At 28.4% G+C, this 24,404-nt stretch overlaps 1 protein-coding gene across 5 annotated transcripts in view; it reads right to left on the reverse strand.

Annotated features, from left to right (window-relative positions):
• Positions 1 to 986: 986 nt before the first annotated feature.
• LOC129963294 (uncharacterized) overlaps positions 987 to 24,404 on the reverse strand; it is a 112,690-nt gene continuing 89,272 nt past the window's right edge. For 4 of the 5 annotated variants that reach the window (XM_056077597.1, XM_056077606.1, XM_056077579.1 and 1 more), the window contains exons 2-15: positions 16,038 to 16,369; positions 14,450 to 14,617; positions 12,269 to 12,407; positions 10,934 to 11,206; positions 9,884 to 10,074; positions 9,371 to 9,431; positions 9,113 to 9,262; positions 8,939 to 9,010; positions 7,936 to 8,081; positions 6,745 to 6,882; positions 5,879 to 5,996; positions 5,689 to 5,783; positions 3,098 to 3,422; positions 988 to 2,483 (exon numbers count right to left, since the gene is read on the reverse strand). In XM_056077597.1, the coding sequence (XP_055933572.1) occupies positions 1,801 to 2,483; positions 3,098 to 3,422; positions 5,689 to 5,783; positions 5,879 to 5,996; positions 6,745 to 6,882; positions 7,936 to 8,081; positions 8,939 to 9,010; positions 9,113 to 9,262; positions 9,371 to 9,431; positions 9,884 to 10,074; positions 10,934 to 11,206; positions 12,269 to 12,407; positions 14,450 to 14,617; positions 16,038 to 16,352 (2,874 nt within the window). In that variant the 5' untranslated portion in view covers positions 16,353 to 16,369 and the 3' untranslated portion in view covers positions 988 to 1,800. Of the gene's footprint in view, positions 2,484 to 3,097; positions 3,423 to 5,688; positions 5,784 to 5,878; positions 5,997 to 6,744; positions 6,883 to 7,935; positions 8,082 to 8,938; positions 9,011 to 9,112; positions 9,263 to 9,370; positions 9,432 to 9,883; positions 10,075 to 10,933; positions 11,207 to 12,268; positions 12,408 to 14,449; positions 14,618 to 16,037; positions 16,370 to 24,404 lie in introns of all 5 variants that reach the window. The other variant, XM_056077588.1, reaches the window with a different exon arrangement.

Raw genomic sequence — 24,404 nt, forward strand, 5'->3', positions numbered from 1 at the left:
TAGCTTTTTTTTTATCATTAATAAGGATTCTCAAAAGATTTCTGTTAGCATAAACCACCTATTAGTAAGATTTTAAAACGAAATGTCATTTTGAATTCCCTCCCCAAAAAGTTTATTTTCGATGTAATGCAAGAAACTCCAAATTATTTTTTATTAAATATTTTATAAGTATATATATAAGTCATTTTAATGACATTGTATCCATCTTTCAATATTTTTTTCTAAAAAAATAAATATTCCATCAAAAGTAACTACTCTGCCTTTTTTTTCCTAAAAAAATTCTGATGTTGTAAAAATGTATTTTGCTTAACTTTCAATAGCTTAGAGCTGCAAAGAAATTTGTATCGTTTTCACTGTTTCATCAAATCTTCAAATGTATGATTTTCTTCATTGAAAGCTAAAGAACAAAAAAAGAGAGTTTTTACTATCTGCACAATTTGCAAGAGGAATAAGAGTTAAATTAGAGTATCGTGAAAGACAATGTGCAATTCATTAGAAAATAAAATTAAGAGCATAATTATGTTCTTATAATGATATTTCCCCAGATTTTGATTTTCACTCTTACCAGTCAGTTTACACTATTATTCCTCAGATCCAATAAAAAAAAATAATAACACATATCACTGACAAACTAATTAATAGTCTTTAATAGTTTTTAAAAATATACAACCATAATTGTTCATGAATTCCAGCAATTTCTCATGAAATCCCTAAATAACTAACAGAATTCATGAAAAATAGCTCATAGTGTTCCTAAATAAATTGTATGCATTATTAAAAAACTTTTAAGTATTGGCTATATTATATTATGCACATGCACTTTGTGCAAGCTTTTTTCCATACTTTGCCTAAATAGCATTTGTCATGGTGTAGAATATGTAAGTGACTATATTATATAAATACTAAACAGGAACAATATTATTATAAATGAATGATGACGACACAATAAGAATTTTAAAAACAATTCACAAAAGTAATATTTCTTTATTTCATTAAAGTTAGGGTAAAAGGAAAATTTTGATACAGTAGTTGCATCAAGTAAAATGAATGAAAATCACTAGTACTAGTATTTAAGAAAATAAGTTCAAATAAACATTTTAAACGACACTTTTCACAGAAAAGTATAATCTTCTATACACTACCAAGCACAGCTAAAAAAATGCAAAATCCACAAAATTGTAACTGCTGTAACTTGAAAATAACAAAACAAATTAATTAACTAATGAGATCAAATAAACATTTAACATAATATCCTAATAGAAGCAAAAATTTCACTGCACTTTCAATTTCTCTGAATAAAAAGAACAAACAAGATTTTTAGACCTGCTTAAAATGCAAGTTTGTCTTAAAACCTGGTTATTAGCATGTCTAAAATCAATAGCAAACAATTATTATCTATTGATTCAAACATAATAAAACAAGAAATCTGACACTAATAAGGATGTTCTTGATTAACATAAACTAAGTGCAATAAACCTTCATTCTGTTTTCATTTACAGAAAAGCAAAGCGAATTGGTTTTCTACAAACATAATTGAGAATACAGAAATAACACTAAGGCACATTAAGGTCTTAAGGCACATTAAAAAATTATTTTCATTTAAAAACGAAGCAAATTAAGAGATGTTCATATCATTGTAGGATTGTTCAGTTTCATAAAATATACAAAATTCTGAAGGCTTTGATAATATTTCTGTAACTGAATGATAACATATAGACAGACAAAAGACAAATGCATAAACTATGATAAGCTCTAGTAAATAACTTCTTTGGTATATGCATATGAATTTTTAAAAATAATTTATGAAAATTTATAAACACCAGGTACAGGAATTGGAGCACCAACCATTTTGTAATGTTCTTCAGGAGATTCTTCTTCAATGATTGGTGGTGGTGGTGCCATTTCATCTGGCACGTCATCTTCACATCCATTATTGTCTTTGGGCAAGCTCAAGAAAATGTTGGAATACTGATTGTGAATTGCACGAACTTCATTGGCTATATTATTTTTCTTTTCTTTGCAGGAAGTAAGATCAAAGTTTGGCACCGATGGTAAGTTGTCTATGTTTTTCAGAGATGACAGTTTATTGCCAACACAGCAACTTTTCACAGAACCGAAATTGTTTTTATTGGAAGCCACCTGACATGTACAAGCAGGTAAGGAATCTGTATTATCCATGAGTATAGTCTTTGGAAAATCATAGTCAGAAGATACACTATTAGATCGTTGTTGCACTGGATGAGGTATGGATGGCGGAATGTCATAGGATTGGTCTTCCTCACAAAAGGTTGAGTCTTGCTTCTGTGGTGGGGCTGATAATGGAAGGGGAGGAGGAACAAGGTCATAGTCTGTTCTAGGATCATTAAATGGAAATGCTGTAGGTTTCAGGAAAAAGTCTTTTGTTGGAGTTTTTGCAGAATTGCTAGGTCTTGGAGGAGGTGGACGATCATAGTCTGCACAAGGATCATCAAAGGAACAGAAATCTAGGGGAAAAGAATAAAAGAAAATTCATTACTTTAATAATGATTCCATTGAAGTAAATAAGTATATTATTTCAGTGAATTACAAATTACAAATAACTAAAGTTATTTAAACATTAATAATGAATATTCAATGCTGATATTAAATCCTTTTACAGAAATTACTAAATTTCAGGTAAGTAAAAATAAATTTGATTAATTCAATGAAAATATGCTAGATATAAAGGGGGGGGGGGAAGACAGATTAAATATTATAAAATAAATATTATAAGTTCAGATAATTTTCTATGATGATTATAGTTATTAACTATAATGTAATGGTATTGATTCCCAGATTTTAATAATAAAAATTACATTCAAATATCTTATAGCAATAGATTAAACCAAAATTCACAAACATTTTCATTTAGTTTAATAATAATAAAATCTATCAAATCAAAAAAATTAGTAAATTAGAATACAACAGATATTCTAAAGTTTATAGCATATAAATATTTAACAAATTTGAACAACTACAACACTCGTATCATGATATATATACTATTACTAATAGAAACTCCAGAATCACTTTATTAAATTTCTTCAAAAAAAAAACTTTAAATACAACTTATTCTTACCTGAACTAGATACAGATCCTTTTCTATCAGATCGGAAGTCGTTAGTAAGAGTCGAACTTTTGGAGTTAGGAATGGAATAATCCATCATTTTAAGAGTTTCCTCAAAAGAAGGCATTTTCATTTTCCTGGAAACTGCATATTGGGGAATTTCAGGTTGCTTGCAATCTTCTAAGCTTCGATGATGAACAGGGGATTTTACTGGCCGAGGCGGTGGGGCAGGAGGCTTACTATTCAGTGTCAGGCTTTGCATGGTTTTATGTAAATTGGAAGAATTACTCAATCCATTTGGAGGTTTCTGCTGTTGGTAACGAGATTCAAATTTTTCCTAAATAGCACATTTAAAATTTTTACAATAATAAAGTTGGAAATTATTTCACACTTAAAAAATAGAATCAGAAATGGAAAAATGAACTTAAAACAAAAGCTGAATAAAAATAAATTAGTAGAACTATAATTAATATTGCACACTTCATATCTACAGAATATACAGCAATATTACTAAAGTTTAGATTTAAAGGATGTGTGCGGCGGTGGGGGGGGGGGGGGGGGGGGGTTTGGCCAACCTTCCTGAACATCAGTTAAATATGAGAAAAATCAAATAATTGGATTCTATATTATATCTGTAAGCGTATTTATGCATTCTAAATTATACAAGGTGCCTGTGCTAATCATGATCTGAAGACTCATTTCGAAATTATTAGAAATTGGCATGTCCTTCCAGCTGGCAAATTTTTTTTATATAAAGCAAAGAATCATAAAATTTTTTGTGTTGTATGAACCAACACTTGTTTTGCTAAATCTAGCAGAAGTGGCATTAGATTCACAAAACATACAGCATTAGTAAAAAGATGCATCACTGAAATTATAATTTAGTTTTTAAGAGTTGTGAACCTGGCATTTTTATTAAAAATTCTAATTCAGGTGTAAAATTTATGAACAGTGCCTCCCATTAATAAATACTTATCTTTGACTTTATAAAAAAGTTATTTATTGACTTAAAATATTTTTTGTTGAGACAAGCACCCAGAAAAATATTTTCTTAACTCTTATGAATTAATATCTTAAACAGTTTCACTATTTAAAAAAAGGTGAAGCATAGTTAAATTTAGCAAGGTTTTCAGTGAAATAGTGGAATGCTCTAACAAGTGGTCTCCCCACAGCTTGCATATTTTCGAGTAAATGTAGAGCATTTATTATTATACCATTGATAAACAGAAGTTAGAGACTATTATCATGTAATCTTTGGCAATCAATACCTGGGATGCAGTTAATGCACAAGTACCAAAAAAACCTAATGTGTATTATTTTGAAACCATTTTTTCAGCCCAATTAAAATCAAAGTTTGACACAGAACTACAACTGTAGCCACAAAATTACATACCAAATTTCACATATTTAAGTCAATGTGTTTACATGCTTATGAAAGCACAGACTGACAAACAATCAATCTCCTTGACGATTGGGCTCCAAATTTGATAGTATCTATATTTTAGATGTTCAATATGTGTACCAAATTTTATCTATCTAGCTCTCTTTATTTTGTATTTATCGTGTTAATTCTTATTCCAGGGGTCGGATGGACACACTTTCTCCAAATGGGTTTGGTTCAAAATTTAACAGAAATCTGCAAATTTGGAGTAGAGGCCATATACCAAATTTCATCTATCTCACTCAACAGTTTGAGTTATTCATGTGCAAAGACAGAATTCCCAAAATGTGTTTTAAACTTAAGTAGGTCAGAGACGTGATTCGTGAATAACGTCCGATTTTTTTACTATTCTAGCACTTTCTCATTGTATAATACCCTCGAATCGGAGAACATTTAAACTTATAAAATATTTATTTTATGCAATACTTCATTCCTCTTTTTGATATTTTAACATATTGAACTAGAAAAATTTCACTCTTCTGTGATCATAATTCACCAAGTTATGACGCTTTGAATTATTTTAGCCAATAGTCGCTCCAAGGAAATATTGCACCTTCATTGCTGATGATCTACCTGAGGCACAACTATTAAGCTTTATGAGTCACAGATATTCAAAACTTCTAAATTTGCTCACTATTAATCTCTAAAGTGTAATTTTTTTTTAATACTAGTGTGTCAACAACATTTAATTAACAGGGTTAGGGAGTTAAAACTTTCAAACATCATACTTTTTTCAAAAGATACATTGAATCAAATAACAAATAACTCCTTGCTACATTTAGGAATACTTCCAAATGGAAAAACAATCCAAGAGCATAGCTATTGGTCCATGATTAGAGTGAATACACTGTATGTGCATATTATATATAGAGAGAAACTGTGAGTCGATAATACTTGACAATAAATATCTATAGTCTAATAATGTAGAAGTTATATGGTTTCATTTTTTTTTTGTAACAATACAGCTTTACTTTCTTAGATATCAATATATATTAAATAAGCAGCTCTCATGAATAATATCAATAACAGCATGTTGTTCGGTACATAAAATATTTAAAGAACAGTCATGAATGAAATATATATATATATCATATCAATATAAATCAGATAGAACACAAAAAAGTATAATGTGCATTCAAGTTGTCTTTAAATTCATACATACTTTAAATTTGTTGTTTCTGTCATCACCAAAATCAGAATGATGGCCGCTATCCGAACCTGCACTTACAGTACTCAGTCTATCAAATGATGAACCACCTGCAAAGTAAAATGTGTAAATCAAATTACAAAAGCTTTATTTTTCAGAAAATGTAAATACTTTTTCATATAATGATTTAAATTATATAGCTTACTTGAGCTGCTAGTATTTGAAAGCACACTTAAAGTACTGACAGGTCTTACAGGATCTGATTCAGCATTAATTTTTTCTGAACAATTGGAATCTTTTGAACTTCTTCTGCTCATGCTGCCCTACAAATATACAAAAACTACTCAAAACACAATAAATCAAATTACTGTACAAATTAATAGAAATGAAGCTTATTACAAATAATTAAACATCTGCATTATACCAAGAATGCCAGTTAAATGAATTCACATATTCACTACAATGTATATTTAAAAGTTCATTCATATTTAGTAACTGTTTCTTCCAAGAATCTTTAATAATTTATCCTTGAGCTGAAATTTAAAATGCATTTGCATAGACTTTAAATCAATATGCATCAGAAATGTAACAGTTAACAGCAAAACTGTCACATTATGTTTCCAAAATCTGCAGACAGAAATATAAGAGTTTGCTGAACAAGGGCGTTGGAAAATAAAAGTTTTAACACAAAAATTTGTGCATTTTACACAATCTATAAAACTTCATGCAGAAATATTGCTGTTACCAAGAGTAACAATTTCATAATAAGAGTAATCGCAACATTAAAAGCTGACCACACCACCATCCCTTTAAAAAAAAAAAAAAAAACAGCAACCATTTTTTATAGTTCATGTGTTAAAAGAAAGTAACAGATTCATGTAATTAAATATTCAATTTATGTTTATAACTTGAAAAAAAAAGCAGATTTAAAATCACAATTCAGGAAATAACTGATTATATAAGATTTAATAAAATTAATGGTTTCAAAAGATATTCATTTAACACATGAAATCATTTTGAATGTTTAGCTAAACAGTATATAATACAAGAAGTAAAAATTATTTTTCTTACCTTGGAATCAATACTCTCTTTTCTTCTGAGTTTAGAATTTAAAAATTGTCTAAGTTCAGAAAAACTAGATGAATGTTTCTTGTTGAGCTTTGCTTTCTGAGCTTTAGCATAGAGATTCCTTAAACCATCTAAAGTACTCTAAGAAGGAAAAAAATAGTTTTCTAATGTATTTAAATTTCTTAAAATGTCAATCAATACTAACAAATTTTCCAGAATTTTTAGTAAAAAATAATATTACATAAATGTATTAAAAATCAAAATATATAGCCCTTTTTTTTTATTATTATTCAATTCAAAAATACAAAACCGATATTAACATTTGAAAATAAACTTAAAAACCTTTTCTAGCCTTTAAAAGTAGTCGATAAAATTATGCAAACATTTTTTTTTTTATCTTTATTATAACTTGCAATGAAATTTTATTTAAAAATGCCTTAATTCCATCATGACATCCATAAGCACTTTAATATCATCTATTTAAATGCACTGGAAGATCAATATAAAATGTATGGATAATTTTTTAAAAACATATAAGAAATTCTTTGTTATTTAATCATAAGACATATCAGGACTAGTAGTTACATTTGAAATTATATTTTTAGTCATTTTGATGTGAACTATAGCCTTATGAAACTATCATTAAAGACATATTTCCAAACAACTAAAAAACTTTAGTAGGCAGCACAAATTATATTTTTTTTTATTGATTTATATACAAACATCTTTTTTTATGAAAAAATAAGGAAGTGTTTAAAGCCTCAATGAACCATCAATTTATATTATATGATATTATAATAAGAACTAATGAGATTAGAGATGAACCATAAAATAAGTTGTTAGAAATCTCAGGAAACTCCTATACTGTAACTGTGCAGATTAAATGAATATTTCCTTGTAACATAAGTATAAACCAATTTCGCTTGAAAAGTTAATAGTTTTCATTATTCTTTCATCCCTTGAAATACATGATCGCTTGTCAAAGGTTTTTTTTTTAAATTTATTTTTATAAATAGCTATCACTTCAATTCAAAGATCTATAATATGGTGGATACTAAAAACAAGACAGTGATACAGCTTCAAAAATACTGTAATGAATATAGATATATATCATATCTGAGAACTCTTAATTAAATTTAGAGAAATATTTGAGACACCCAAAAATAAAACTGCTTACAACAACATAAAACATACCTTAGCTTCCAAATCAGACACTTCATAATATTGCTTCCATTCATTATGCATTCTTTCGACATCTGTTAAGGATGCTCCTTTTTTATAAGCCTCCATTATTTCAATTAATTTAGCTTGACTTTCTAACAGACTTAGCTTTGCTTTTTCTAAAATAAAATTAACAAAAAAAATTAATAAGCAAAATTAAAATTACATAAGAATCAAACATAAAATTTGTAAAGACAGTTCAATAGCACAATGAAAATTAAAGTGAACAAAATTAAGCACTTAATGCATAATAGATTTAAAGATGACAGTTTACATTAAAAATGAATTTTGAAAATACACTTTTATAAACCGAATTTTTAATAAACCGAAAGTTAAGTTTAAAGTAAAGAGTATTAGTAAAAGTAGAAAATTTCTCTATAGAAGTAACCTATATTCCAAAAATTGTAAAAAGAAACCGAAAGTTCCATAAGTCAAAAATTGTAAAAAGCATATGGTACTAACAATACAATACAGAAATCTGGACACAATGAATGTTTAAAAAAAAGATTTATAAACGTTTTAATTAAAAATTAAAATATATTTTGAATGAGATCATAATTCACGTAAAACTATTTCTATAAGTCTCATTCTTTTATATTTTTGTTTTAATTACCAAGTTTTTAATAAAAATTACTTAGTATTACTCCTTTAAAAAAGCATTTACAATTTATTACTTTAATTATAAAATAATCATTTTCAAGTATTAACTTTTGAATTCCAGATTTTTTAAAATTCTTTTTCTTAATTTTTGAAAGGATTTTATAAAATTCATATTAGATAATCGCCTCTCACATCAATTCAAAATTTAATTAAAATTCATTGACTGACTAATAATCTCTGAAAATACATAAATTTGGGAATTTTAAAAGTCTATAAAAAGAGAAAAAAGTGAAAAAAATAAATTACAAAATTTCATTTTTGCATATATTAGAGGAATCAAGTTACTTATATAAAAAAAAAAAATACACACACACACCTGGACTGTTCACAGTTTTCATACTATCCAAATGCTCATCTAAAAAAACATTCTGACATGGCTCAATGTTTTCTAGAAAAAGAAAATCTACCATTAGAAAAAAAAAAAAAGGAAATTATGTAATTTAAATTAATTTATTTGAATCATTTAAATATAATACAGAGGAAAACTTACCTTTCTGAGCACCTTTCATTTTCATGTAATCAGATTCTCTTTCATATGCTGCATTTCCAACCACATGATTAGCTGGCAAATGCAGCACAGGAATCGGTTGAGCTGGAATGTCATAGTAATCAATAGGATTACTTTTCTTCGATTCAGCTTCTACAATTCAAGAGATGATTGCACTTGATATAACAGAATTTTGAATACTATGAATACAAACTAGAACTGAATACAGATTTGAAATAATTAACAGGTATTGCAACTCACCAAAAATTTGGTTACATGGAACTGGCTTTTCTAACTCAAATTTGTATTGCACAGGAACTCTCTGAAACAGAGAAAAGTCAAAAATAAATCCAAAACTGTATTATAAATTTCAGATATGTTTAATTACCCAATCCAACAAGCCAAATTAATAAATAAATGCTCAACATCTATTCAACAAATTCTCAACATCTATAAGGATTGTTCAACAAATAACAATTCAATGCAGATAGTATAGAAAGTATTTATTGTAGTTTATAGGTTTTTTTTATTGTAACTGTAGGGACTTTTATCCTAGTACAGTACTAAGACAAAAAAAAAAAAAAAAAAAAAAACATTCTATTCTTATTTTCTGAGCAGCTTTAGTGAAATATTCCTTAGCTTATCAGCACCTTTAATTTTGTAACCCAAACGTTAATGAGAAAAACAAATTAATTTTTAACATTATAATATAGTTACAGGAAACTTTCAGATAAACTCATTTTAAGTTTAATACATCATAGTAAATTTACTTACTAAGAAGTCATCCAAAAGAGCAGCAACCTTGTTGTGACCTTCATGGTTAGCCATTTGTGCAGGTGTCAGTCCTCTATAATTTTTCAATGCAGTTGCAGTCTTTGCACCTGGAGAGTCTAACAATTCTTTAACCAAATGGAAAAGACCATAACGTGCTGCAAAATGCAGCAATGTAGGAAATTCCTCTTTGCCTGGTAGGAAAAATAAATTTGCACATATAAAAAGATGAAGAATAAGGATCTATAAATGACAATTTCATATCTCAAAAACTGATACGTTGATAAAGATAAATCAGTTTTTCGTATAAGCAAAAATATACAGACACATTAACCATTTTCATTACTTTTCCTACATCAAAATAATGCTGACATGTGATGTAAAATGGGGTCTATTCTGATGGTAAAAATAAAACAAAAACAAAAAATTCTTGAAAGTGTTTAGAACATAAGAATTATTAATATATCTGAATTTAAATTGTGAGTGAAAAGAATACTGAACTCTTTAAATTTTTAACATTCATTTATAAAAATTGTATCCATAAAATGGACAGATAAAATTAAATTAACCTAATTATTTTGCTTCCATACTATCTAATACTCTCTACTAAGTGTGTAAATTCCAAAGTACAATAGTTTTATCCACAGCTTTCAAGCATACATTGTTGAACTAATGGAAAGTTTATCATGTCTTAGTATTTTACAGTTTTTATCAAAATTTCAGAACCTTAAAGGAAGACCTTTAGAGCAATAAATACCAGATCACTGTTCAATAACACTTTTTTTTTTATAAGTTAAGGCATGTATATATGTTGAAAAATAACGAAACAATTCTAATTGTTCCTTTAATATCTCTGTAGATACTTTACATAGTCTTCAAATCAGCTAATTCTAACAAGATACTTCACATATAGTCTTCAAACCAGTTAATTCTAACAATCAGTTGATATGAAATCTTAATGGGGGTAAAATGCAGCACACATAAAAATTATTTAGAATTATATATATTTTTTTCCCCTCAAAGTAATTATACTGCAAAAAATTAAAATCTTACTTGCTGATTTGTCTAGTTTTTCATTTTGTTCAAGTAAGTTAAATCCAGATTTAGGCAAGTTCTTCCTGAAAATGGATGCTAATTGAAAATCCACTTCATGCAAAGATCCAACACCAAGGGTACTGCACAAAAATTCATAAGGAGATGGAACAGAAGACAACAATGAGTAGAGCTCTCCAAGTTTTGAGGCACATTTCACTGAACTAACACCTAACAAATCTTCGCCACACCAGATATGAACATTCACCATATTCTGCACATGAATGCAATCATCTATGGAAAGAAAAATGGGCAGCATAAGGTAAACATGTCAAAACAGTACAAAAAAAGTGCAAATAAATAGTGTATTTTTACAAATTTATATGGCATTGATATACAGATTGCTGTATAAATTCAGCAGCCCATTAACAGAATTTTAAGTATTTGAAAATTAATAGTAAAATGTTTTATGAAATTTTAAAAGAATGTTTCATCCAGACATATTCTCTTTTAAAACGTGTGATGCAACAATCGTCATATGAAAGAAGACAAAAAAAAAAAAAAAACACTAGTAATAACACAACAAAAGAGATAGAAGGAAAAATAGGAATTTTTTAGAACATTTTTTAGAACAAAATCTTTTGAGTGAAATTCTATAAAATGGAATGTATGACATGCAGCAGTTCAAGTAATCCAGACAAAAATAAGATAGATTATTCAGGTTAACAAATAAATTATAATGAATGATTTTTTTAGATTAAGAATTTGAGACCCTCACACCCTCCTTTTAATTGTGACATAGCTAACTTTTAAACAGTTGCATGTTTAAAAAAAATAAATCATATGCTCTAGCAAAATCATTTGAGCAATGGAATAAGCAAAGGAGGAAATAAAAAAAAACCTTTCATTAGAGTAAATATAACAATAAAAATTGTTAATAATTATGCTATTATCTCAAATACCATAATAATGAAATTGAAAAAAAAAATCCGAGAACGACAATTAACCTAAAAGGTCCAGTAACAGAGAAAATTTCAAAATTTATAACAGTATGAATGCTTCAATTTTTTTTATTCCACATAATACCAGTAATGGATATAAAATAGAAATTTTAAAAAAAAAATCAGAATACCTCATTGTCTTTAAATATTTCATCTAATACTAAATTTTATGATTTTCATTATCCATATACACAAAAGGCATGCAAGAGATACGATAATTTTAAAGCAACAAATATACTATGTTTTCTTACCGAGTTTATACAAATTTAGAATGTAAACGTGAACTACAAATTAGTTTTTTTCCAGGAATTTTCTTTATACATTCTTTCAAAATTAGATAAGTAAAAATATATACCTGGAATGACAAATACAAGGGTGTATGGATTTCTTTTTTTCACAGGAACTTCTCTGGCACCTTTAGCTTCTAATGTAATTTTTATTCTTGCATTGGGATCCAAAGGTTTTGCAAGCATCACATAAACTTTTCCATTTCCCTATAAAAAACAGTATAAAGATTTAAATGGTTTAGTTTTCAGCTTTGCAAACAATAATATTATATTATAGGCATGCTTCTTAGTTTTAACAAATATGTATAAACACCGACTCATTTACAGCACAAATAAAGCAATATTTCAGTAAGCAATTTCTTTTCTCAGATGCTATCTAATTTTTTGTTTTCAAAGATACATACTTCTTTTTTAATCTCTACAAACATGTGGTAGAATAGGTTCCATACTGAACTGACCTTCCCTTCAGTACTTTTGGCTTTCCAGACGATCACGGGCACGATGTAAAAAAATGCGCGATTCAAGTGAGCAAGCGATTTTAACTATAAGTTCCACCATTAAATTCATATCCATTATATCACATTTTCGATCATACGTGTGATTTTTGAAAGTTATGATATTATAAGGTTAGAATACACATTTACGTACAAAAAAAAACTATGAAGTTTAACGTTTTTCCGATTCATATTTTAAAGAGCTGATACAATGTGAGCTTGTGATAAATGAATTGTTTGTGCGGTAATTCTATTTATTGTTAGCTTCTTCATATTAATTATTCTTCAACGTTTTTTCCATCCAATTTATAATTATTACAACATGCTTGTATGGACGGCATATTAAGATTACTAATACTTCGACTGCTTCTTTAGATTTTAAAGCCACCAAGTCTAATTATATTCAATTATATTTTTAAGAAATATAACCCCTTTCATTTAGACTATATGATGTCGACGATATGAGACGATGTATATAATATTATAAAAAGAGCAGAATTCCGAGAAATTTTTATAACACACTAAGAGCTAAATACGTCTACATCCATAATAAATAACAAATTTCTTTTAATTAGGAAAAAAAGACTAAGCAATATATAATAATAATTTCATGAATGAAAAAAAAATGTTCATTTAAAGGAGAAAAGGTAGCTCATTCATTAATACTGCAGTAACTTTTGAAATGATTTTTAAAAATTGCTACTTTTCGACAAAATAAAGTAAATGGATAATTTTCTGAAATGTTACTTTTACGAAAAGTTTTATAAAGAAAGGTGAATTAGATTTTTTAAAGAAAAAATGATGATTGTAGCAAATTATTTATTTCACATCTTATCTAATATTCATTTTTGGACGAGCATTTTCGAGCTGACCGCAAGAAGATATAGAGGAGGGAGGGGGGTTATATTAACGTCCCATTTGAAGCAACACTAGGGCTATTTTGGCACGGAACTCGTAATTTTGAACCGCGGTCAGATGACGAGGACGACACCTGAGTTGCCCCCCCCTCTCCACACCACACCAGCGGAAGGACATTTGGTCATGACGGATTTAACGTGCAACAGACCCTCTTACACGACGGTTCTTCGGTGGAATCGGGTAAGTGAAGTGAAACCCTCCGGTTCCGAAGTCGAGACCTTACCACCAGGCCACAGCGGCCTGGTGGGGGGGGGGGGGGGAGGAGGACTCTGATACTTTTACTTGTCGAGACATCATTTCAACGCTCGCAAAAGATTGATGTCACAAACTAGCTATTTAACATGCTTAATTTTTACGGGCCGAGTTTTGCATGATGAAAATGTAAAATTGAGTGTAAAAACTGCTCTTTCTACGACACCCCAAGTAAAAGGATTTATTTACCCAATAAGAAATGGAATTTGATCTCTGAGATGTATAGGCTCATTAGGGTCGAAATGGTTAAAATATAATAAACTTCATATCTGGCTTAGAAATTTTAAAGTTTTAGACTACTTATTGGTAAAGTAACTTTTGTTTAAAACTGCAGTCTCTTGATTAAAATATTTTATGCAACACTGCTGATTTCCGAGCTCTATGATTTTATTACTATTTATCTATTTTTCTTGTTCATCAAACTTTCATCGTGAAAAAATAATCATACTTGTTTTTAAACAAAAACAAAAGCATTTAAAGTAATTTCATGGAATATTGTTGCTTTACAGCATTAATGGAGAAGCTGCCACTACTTTCTATTTACTAGATATACAATTCTGAATCGGTTGTTGTACGCATACATACCTCGTGCACTTTCCTTGGCACCAATTTAAATTTTGGTTTTGTTATTCTTTCGCTTTCCTTCGATTGAGCGAGTGTCTCGTGGATCATTTCGATGACGTTACGCACCATATTTATGTCTTTATCTTTGGCCTCTAGATGGCGCCAGTCGTCGTAGGAAACTAAAACATTCTGAAGAAAGCATACATTTTTTAATTAATACTTTAATTTACTAAAGATGTTAAATAAATTTAGAACGAATTATTACTCACTTTAATTTAGATATATCTCAATATACATATAGGAAATTATTAAGTTTTTATACTTTATGTCTCAAGAGGCAAGTCCAAAATATTTCCCTTTGGATAAAAGTATGAAATTACTTAAAATTATTTGGGAATAGTTTCAGAAAATAGCATTTTTAAGAAATCTGTTAAAAGTACAAAGAAAAGTACGTCATTTTAATAAGGCAATAATATTAAAAACTCAATACGCCGCCCCTAGAATGATATTTTTACATTTTGGTATTGATTATTAAGATTGGAAGCACTACAGAGTTTTAATCAAAATTCAAGGGCTTCTTGATCGAAAAATATTTCCAGTGAAATTCAGACCGAACAAAAATGACAGTCCATTCCTTAATTCGATCTAGTTTCACACTGATTTCTTACTTAGCTTCACACTGATTTCTCTTCGAAAATAGTGAAATGATAAAGATTAGCAGTAAAAACTGCCCAAGACGACGCATAGATATATAATTTGAATTTCTTATTAGATAATTCAAGATTTTTAGGTTGACAGATTTTTTTTTTCGATTTATATTAGTTTTTAATTTGATATGACCTCGGGCATCAGTTCCATAGTAATAATTTTATAATGCCAAAGATATAAATATCATATCTTTCCATTTTTCAATTGAATCCAATGTAAAAGTAAAACGCATGTTTATTATTGCAGATCATTATAGCATGGCCCTAACAATGGCCATCTTATAATGATCTATTTTAGATGATGATGGCTATTTTTAAGCCAGCCATCAACAAATATATTAGCGGACTGAGAGACAAATATGAAACAGAGAACGGGCAGCGACGAAATAATAAGCCTGCAATAAACAGAATTATGTTGAACTCGCAACGTTTTGTTTACTGCTTCAAATTATCGATATAATTTTAAAAACGTGTTATAAAGCAGTGAAAAGCAACTAGATTTGGTAAATCTTGATTCACGTCTATCACATAATTCATAAAAATAGAATCGTCTGCTATCATGTAATTCTTAGGCACATCTGAAACTCATTCGAATCTGACCATAATAATTTTAAATAAATAAAAATAAAGATTCATTACATAAAAATACCCTTCAAAAGCATTTTTTTAAATAATTAAATGTGATTAGCATTTTTATAAATTAATTGTCATAGTTTACAGATCGAAATATTAACTAAACTAGTATGTTTTTTTTTTTTTAATCTTAAGAAATACTTTTTTTTTTTAATGAAAATACAAAGCAGAGGCTTTTGTCTAGCCTCTGATCAAAATATTTTTTGGTAATTCGCAGCTGAAAATATCTTTATTAAAACAGATGAAGTTCTGGATCACTGATAACTTACTTTGACTCCTGCGATATTAGCTTGCGAAGCCCCACAGACCATGGCTATCGTCTTGCTCGGTTTCAGCAATTTGGTGAATTGGAAGCAATCCGCTGCTTGCCTGTCCAGGAAAGCGACCAGGGCGGGCGATAGTATCACCAGTACAACACGGGCGTCACTGAAAACGTGAGCCTTTGTGCACGGCAGCGGAAAAACCATCTTCTCCACCTGCTCGTGATGGATGACAGTCCCGCTGCCTTCGAACTGACGAGACAGGTAGGAATCCCACTCCACGACATCCTCGGCAAAGATGAAAGTCACGTCAGGTGGTGCCATCGATTTTTGCTTCGAATCTGAAAGAAAAAGCAAACTTTCACTAAGACTCAGAAAAAAAGAAAAAAAAATGAAAATTTCCTGCATTAAATTTTGCAGGTATAAAATAAATCCACCCTTTTCTGTCTTACAAAGCTCATGGCTGTTTCATTTGGGTTAAAACTGAAAAATGTTCAACGAAAGTGAGTCAGTCATTGTCACAATTCACAGCCTCATTTTGACGGACAGCTAGTTTCTAGTAGATAGCCATAATATTTGACATGAACTTTACGTAGATAGACATAGTATTTGACATGGACTTTACGTAGATAGGTAAAGTTCACGTCAAATACCCAAGACTTATATGGATATGACTTAAAATATCGCACATTACATTTAACATAAATTAATGATTGATGAAATTTTCAGATGGAAAAACAAAACAATTTATCTCTACGGTCAAAACATTTAAAATTAATAATGCCCAGGATTCAATTTCGAATAATTCTAATTTATCCTGAAACATTAATACTAATATGGATTTCTTACTTAACAGTCTATTTAAAAAAATGATATGAATTATAAGAATTTCTCGTTCGGTTATTATTATTTTTTTTTAATTTGCCACATATTTTGGTTCAAATAATTTTAATTTTATTAATAAATTATTCCTACTGATTTCCTGTGGAAAAAGCATTCATAAAAAAATGTCACCTAATTAAGCAATAAGAGAAACTTGCATGGAAGAAGATTCATGCTGACTATTTTTTTTTGCTTTTGAGGAGGAAATATATAATAGAATAATATTGAAATTAACACTTCTAGTAGAAAAGATTTAGTTAAGGCTTTTTAAAAATTGATGAAATTCTTGAAAATGATTGCCATTCCACGAAATAAGTTTTGCATGTAGTATTTAGCCAAATAAATTGAGATAAATTGAAACCAGACATAATTTTAAAAATACATATTATAATGAATTCGTATAAAAAATGAAAAATGCATATTATTATCACCAAGTAACACGATTTATGACCTTAATTTTAGGGACCTTACGATTTAAGACTTATATGCTTCGTCTATTCAATGAGAAACGAGATTTTCACCCAATGAGAAATTCAGCTAAAATCTAAGACGCAATTAAAGAAAGACGCATCAATAAGTGAAAGAATAACTCAAAACAAAATTCTCGACGTTCTTCACAGTAATGTTTGAACTAGGTCACCATATTACAAACTGTCTGTCTGCTTTTAAGAAAAAAAAATATCCATTAAAAACATATAAACATCCTTTAAACAACATTCTTCCTATTTTGAATATGCAAGTGAACTAAAAACGGAGAGTACTCCACCTTTTCATGCATTGAAATCGAATATTTTCATTTATTTTGATTCATAAGTAAAAAGATTTCATTAAAAAAAATATTTTTGTTCTCCAAATTTTTGAATTTTATTGTTGCCACAGAAGAGTTTTTCTTCTTTAATTTCTTCCCATAAATCAAACAGTATAGTTTGAGCACAAAGGGCATTTCAAAATTTTTAACTATTCGCTTTGTTTTATTACTAAAATATTGCAAAAAAAGAATGAAACATCGTCATTAGTATTAGATAGAAACATTGTCATTAATAGTCAGATTATTCATTATGACAAATGCTGCAATGACAGATAAAAACTGGAAGTATGCTATCAACTTTTTCTAATAATCTTTATTTTGTATAAACAATGTCAGTAACTCCCACATTAATAAGCCATAAAAGCGATACCTTTTGTAAATTTCATATTTAATATTATAATCTTACCCTTAAAAATCAGATATTACAACTGTAAGTTTTTTCCACACTAAATAAAATATTTTGTTTCGATTCTATTCTTAAAATAAAACCATATAATGGTCCGTCATCTTTAGTAAGAATAAAACAAATAACCATTTAAACGACATGCGATTCAGTATAAATCTTCAACAATCAATTCAATAAATCTAAACAAATTTATTTAAGATTTAAACAATTATTTCAAAGTGAAAATTGTAACTAGTCGATTTAGTTATAACACAGTTGATACGCATAAAAACATTAATTATCAATTTTTACTCGAAAAATATGTAATCATTCGTTGTCAAAAAGTAATACGTAAACTTAAACAATTACGTTAACGTCAAGTGTCAGAAATATAATTAACTTACATAATAAACAACTGTTTAAGTTCGCCTGAAGATGGCTATGAACCCCTAACAATAAGAAAATAAAATGACTCATAATAACTGTCAATATGCCTGCATGTACAGAAACACTGAGTCATCATCAACAACAAAATATTCAAAAATGCGTGTTATCAAAGAGTAATTCATCGAATTTTGATTTGAAAAACAATCATTCGAAAAAAGCAATAAAATAAAATCCACGACATCGTGCCTTTTTGTTTTGTTATTATGTAAGAGATATTTTTAAAACTATGACGCGAATATCATGATTATAAAGTGAATGAGCTTTCAAATAGCTGAAACAGAAGAACTTGTAAAAAATTAATTCAATGGATGATAACAGAAGATACTGGAGTAACAATTCAGGGATATCTCTCAAAACGTATTCAAAAACATTTTATGCATAAATTTCAGATTTTCCCAGTTTCTAAATGATGAATTGCTAAAGAATCCATTTGACATGGTATTTAGAAAGATCTCATCGTAATTAAAATGTGACAATCTCACGTATAATTCTTAAAAATAAATATATAAACTGAAAGATTTTTAAAATATAATTTTCAAAAGCAGACAAACAACTTGATAGATGATTTTAACCTCAAGAATTATTGCCCCAAAATCCAATGAAAAAGGTTGAAAATGCTGTTCACAGAAATAAATCATCAAAGCAGCAATAAATTATGTTATATTTAAATGACCTTCAATTATGAAAACCGGCATCTTTTTCTACCGTAATTGAATGAATGAAATAAAGTTCATATTTCTTCCTCAGAATAAGGCTGTCAACTTCTACCTCAAATCCTCTACACAGATACGTAGCACGTGAAATAAGCGTATTTCCTCTTAGTCAAATCACAAGTTCGCAAACATCAGAAAAAGAATGATATTTAACCGTCTCAATGTCACGGCAAAAGAATGTTGGTATTCGGAATGGAATGGGAAAAAAAGGGCTAAATATTTCTCAATGGAATGCGAGAAATTGTTTCTCTTGTATCCCAAAATATATTATCCGAAAGGGTGAATTATTGCTATTTTTTTTCGTTCTTTTCCGCGGTTTACAGCTTCACATTAAATTACAACATGAAACTCGAGAAGGTTTATAAAAGTAATCAACTAAATCTTTTGATCAAACACCTGCTGTTGGATATTCTACACGGAGAATGTGCGGCTGAATACATATCCAGCGATGTTTGGTTGCTCGTGTGAACATTTCTCTAAAATAGCACGCTTTTCACTTCTTCCGGAGATCTTTTTCTTAAGTTAAATAATACAATGCTGCATTAGACATCCTGCCATCAAAGCGCAACACGCTAGGCTACGTCATTCGTTTGATTTAGATAACTACTTCAAACAGACATTCTAAATCGAAAAATTGCACTTAAACCTTGAGGGTGGGGGAAATGGAATTTGGATTACTTCTAATTTTTACTTTCTCATATATTTAGTATAAAGAAAGTATAGTAATCGTCAAAAAAATTGAAATTCGACATTTTGACGAATATCCGGTTTTTAAATCTCTTCGAGTTCGAAAAACATTCTTGAAAATTAGCCATTTGTGACAAAGATAACTCAAAAACACTTTGAGCTAGACGGATGAAATTTGGTATATGGTCTTTACACCAAATTTGCACATTTCTAACAAATTCTGAGTAAAATTTGTTCAGAGGAAGTCCTTCTATTCGGCTGTTCGAATGTAAATTAACACGATAACTACAAAAGGACTTTACTACAGAGCTAGTAAAATTTGGTAGACAAAGTTAATATCTATAGCGTAGACTCCTATCAAGTTTTGAGCCAAAATTGACAACAGGTTAACTGTTTGTTGGTCTGTACTTTCAGAAACTTGTAAACGCGATAGTTCAAAAACGCAATGGTATAGGATTTTGTGACTACAAGTATAGTTTTGAGTCAAATCTTCGTTACAATCGATTGAGAAAAAAGTGTCTAAACCCCAAATTCGATTTTCGGATACTATTAAACGTATGCTAGAGATTAATCGCCAAAAAACTCACCAAGATTCAGGTAACACGATAGATTAAGTAAAAATGTACGCCAATGTCATATAAAGCGGTCTCTGGCATGACAAATTGAATGGAGAGTAGCGAAAGAGTTTTGGGGAGACTATTCCCGTTGGTTCGATTAAGATTAAGATTAAGTAGAAATATAATCAGATTAATTTTATGGTTATAAAATTTCCTGTTCGCTATAAAGACTTTTTGTAAGAAATCACATTTAAACTCTGCATATAAATAATAGTTTTTTTAAAGAAAACTTTTAAATTAAATCGCATATTATTAAAAACAAACGCAGTTCCATAGTAATTATACAATTTATTTATTTACTGATAAAGCTATTTAACCTGCTACAGATATGAAGGTATCTTATAATCGATTTTTTTACTCACTTCAGATGTTCCAAAATTCTGAAAATTTATCTCAGTGTTTTTTCGAATGACAATGCGATATTTTATCTAAATTAGAAAGTTTTTTTTAGAAGATATTTAAACCGAATAAATTTTAACAGAAAGAAAATATCTAAGAAAAATCATTATAATTAATGTTCAACAGAGAACAAAAATGACAAATATACGAGGCTATTTTAGTGCAATTTGTATTAAAAAAATTTCAAGTACTCATTAAGATTATTTTAAATTTTGAGAAGTTACTAATTTATATTTAAAAAATAACACTTAAATAAATTTTTTTGTCATTTCATCAGATATATAATTAATCGGTAATGTTATGTCAAAAAGACGGAAATATAAGACATAAGACAAAGTTATAAATCTTTGCTTACTTTGTGCGAAAGCAATTAAATTTCCAAGAACTTATGAAAAAGAAAACTATCATATACAATAAAATGAGCAGAAATGCTCTTTTTTCTCACCAATTTTGACATATTTACATTTTTTATTTGCATATTATAATTTGGGGAATAATAGGAAATTGTTAATTTAAGTGATACTAGTAAATTTGAAACAAAATAAAATAAAATACTGAAAGACTTCCAGACTAAAAACAATAAATAATAAAATTATTTACTAACACTATAAAATATCTTTTAAACAACTAATTAGGAGCACATTATAACGAATGAAAAAACAAACATTTAATTAAATTTAAGTATTACTTGTAAAAGATTAATTTTAACTAAGAAAATTAAACCGAAATAGAATTCTTTTCTATCTAATTTAATTTTTATTTTAAATAAATACATATGAAAGGAATACATTAAAATTCATAAAAACTCTACTTTAAAATTACACTTACAGTATCAGTATTTAAACAATATTTTATCAGCATCGAAACCATCTTATCAGTATTGAAACAGCACACTTTAACATTTCAGAAATCTTGTATTAGTAGTCGGCACATATTTTCTTCAAGGAAAACAGAAATACAAGCCTCAAAATAAACAACTTTTTTAAAAAGTTTTCTAAATGAAACCATTTTATATGTGATAAACGATGAAACCCTACACTCGATATTTCATGCCAATTTTTAAATGACACTTTTTTTCCGACTACTGATAAAATCAAGACAAATATTTTCAGTATTAAAAGACAAACCAAGAAGTTCCTAACTTCTTTAAAGCCGCACATTTCACCAGACCACACGGGTAGAAGAGGATATCATTACTCAGTTGAAAATAGAAATGAGCCCAAGTGTCAAAAAGCTACCTTTTTTTCAATACTTTTTAAAATATTAAAGCTCCCGGTGAACATAACCAAAGATGAACTGGAAAAAAAAAAAAAAAAAAAAAAAAAAGCGATATTTAAGAAATGAAAACGGGAGACTGATGACACCTCAGTTTTTCGCAAGCGTCATAACAGATGACGACACCGACTGTCGAGGTACAGGGTTCTTTGTTTTCAGTTGTGCATACGCAAACACATAGAATGAAGTTATTCTTCACAAAATAGACCGTCTTTGAAGCAACTACGTCAGTCTTATCAGTATTTTTGCATTTACACTGTCTTCTGACGATTTCATTAGCAAAATATTCAAAAATATTATGATAACGAAGTTTGATTTAGGAAGCAATAGCAATAAACATTTGCTGTTACTAGGGTGTCTTCAGCCACAAAAAGACACCGAATAAAACGTCAGATGGGCGGCAATGTTAATTTCTTTGAATTACTAGCAAGACCAGCAAAAAAAAAAGCAAATTATTGTATTGTATTAATTTTTTTTAAAAAGCACCGCAAAGGATACAGAATGTGCGCATGGATCTAGTTAATTATTATCTAATTAATCAAGATTTCTCCCTTATGCAGAAAAGCGTAGAAATGAATTTTTAGAATCTCTAAAGAGAAAAGAAAAGAAGATCTTGAATTTCCATATTTAATTTTAAAAAATTATTCATATTTATAATGTTTAATTTATCAATGATAATTAATTCAACCAAATTAATAAATCACTTCAATTAAAATTTTATATCTAATAAGAGAAAAAAAATTCTGCCCACGCAAGTGAGGTAAAAGCAGATTTCAACAATTAATCCAAAAATATGATAGCAAGATAATGTTTTAATCTTTATTCGTTTATTTTTAAAGTTTACTGTGAATTATATAATAATAATGTATTAAATAAAAAAAAAAGTGTATCTAATATCGTTGCAAAGCATATGAGTGCAAATCTTGTCACTAAATCAATAAAAAGTATTCTTATAAATACATTTAAAAATTTAATAAAGTAAAAAGAAAAAATTGAACTTATATAAAATTGGTATAACTGAAAAGTTTATTATTATTATTTTAATTTTAAAGCGAAATCAAAATGGTTTTTATGTACTAATATGCTATGAAATTATAGAACAAAACCATTAATTTTGATTAATTTCTTAATTAAAAAATCAATTAAAATTTTGAAAAATCCTTTCTTAGCGAGTACCTACTACCCAAGGAATAGTTACTTACCAAATTTGGGAACTAGTTATATCAGTCTGCTCTGTAAGGTTTTTAAATGATTTTTTTTTATTATGAATGTCGTATGACATAATTTACAAATAGTAAGTATGCCAATTTATAAACATTGTATTAAAAAGATGAAATGCATTAATTCATGTTTTTTTCAAACGAACAGATTCGAAATTAATGCATTTTAATCTAAAATTACATTTTTCCATAAATTTTATATTCAAAATGTTTCAATTTTACTATTTTGTATCATTGTTTGTTGTTAAAATACTTTAAAGATATTTATGAAATAAAAATTAAGCGATGCAAATTTCTCTTCTCTAGACAAAAATCCCAAATAATAATAAAGTTTTAATTTTCTAATTTGTACTGTAGTAAATGGTAAAATACCTAGAGGAGAAATAAAAGAAATTTAAGCTACGCAATCCGCATTTAAATTCGTAGTTTAAACGGATCACGCAATCGTAGTTTAAATTAGCCATACAAATTAATAATTTACGGTTGGCAGCACATCTGACGCAACAGATGGGGCTCAATTTTATTTGCATCTTCAAACAAATTTATTATTTAAGCATCACAATTAGAAAAGAATACCCAAAGGGCTGAGATTTGATGGTAGCAATCACCAATGGATAAAAAGGAAAATCCTCGTTTTAACAGAATGCCTTATTGCATTTAAGTTTTTAATTCAACGTTTTAAAGGGTCTCGCGATGAAATCTGACCCAGACATGAACTCTTGGTCAAAAACAATCAAGAAAATCAAAGCGGTTTACATTAACATTATGAACAGCTGGTGAAAAACATTTATATTACATAATATAGATATGTCAATCTCATACAATACAGGTAATCTATGTATAATATAAATATGTCAGTCTCATACAATACAGGCAATATATGTATGATATAGATATGTCAATCTCATTTAATATAGGTAATATATGCAAATTTATAGATATG

This window comes from Argiope bruennichi, chromosome 1 (assembly GCF_947563725.1).
Source record: "Argiope bruennichi chromosome 1, qqArgBrue1.1, whole genome shotgun sequence".
In the NCBI taxonomy this organism is placed as follows: domain Eukaryota; kingdom Metazoa; phylum Arthropoda; class Arachnida; order Araneae; family Araneidae; genus Argiope; species Argiope bruennichi.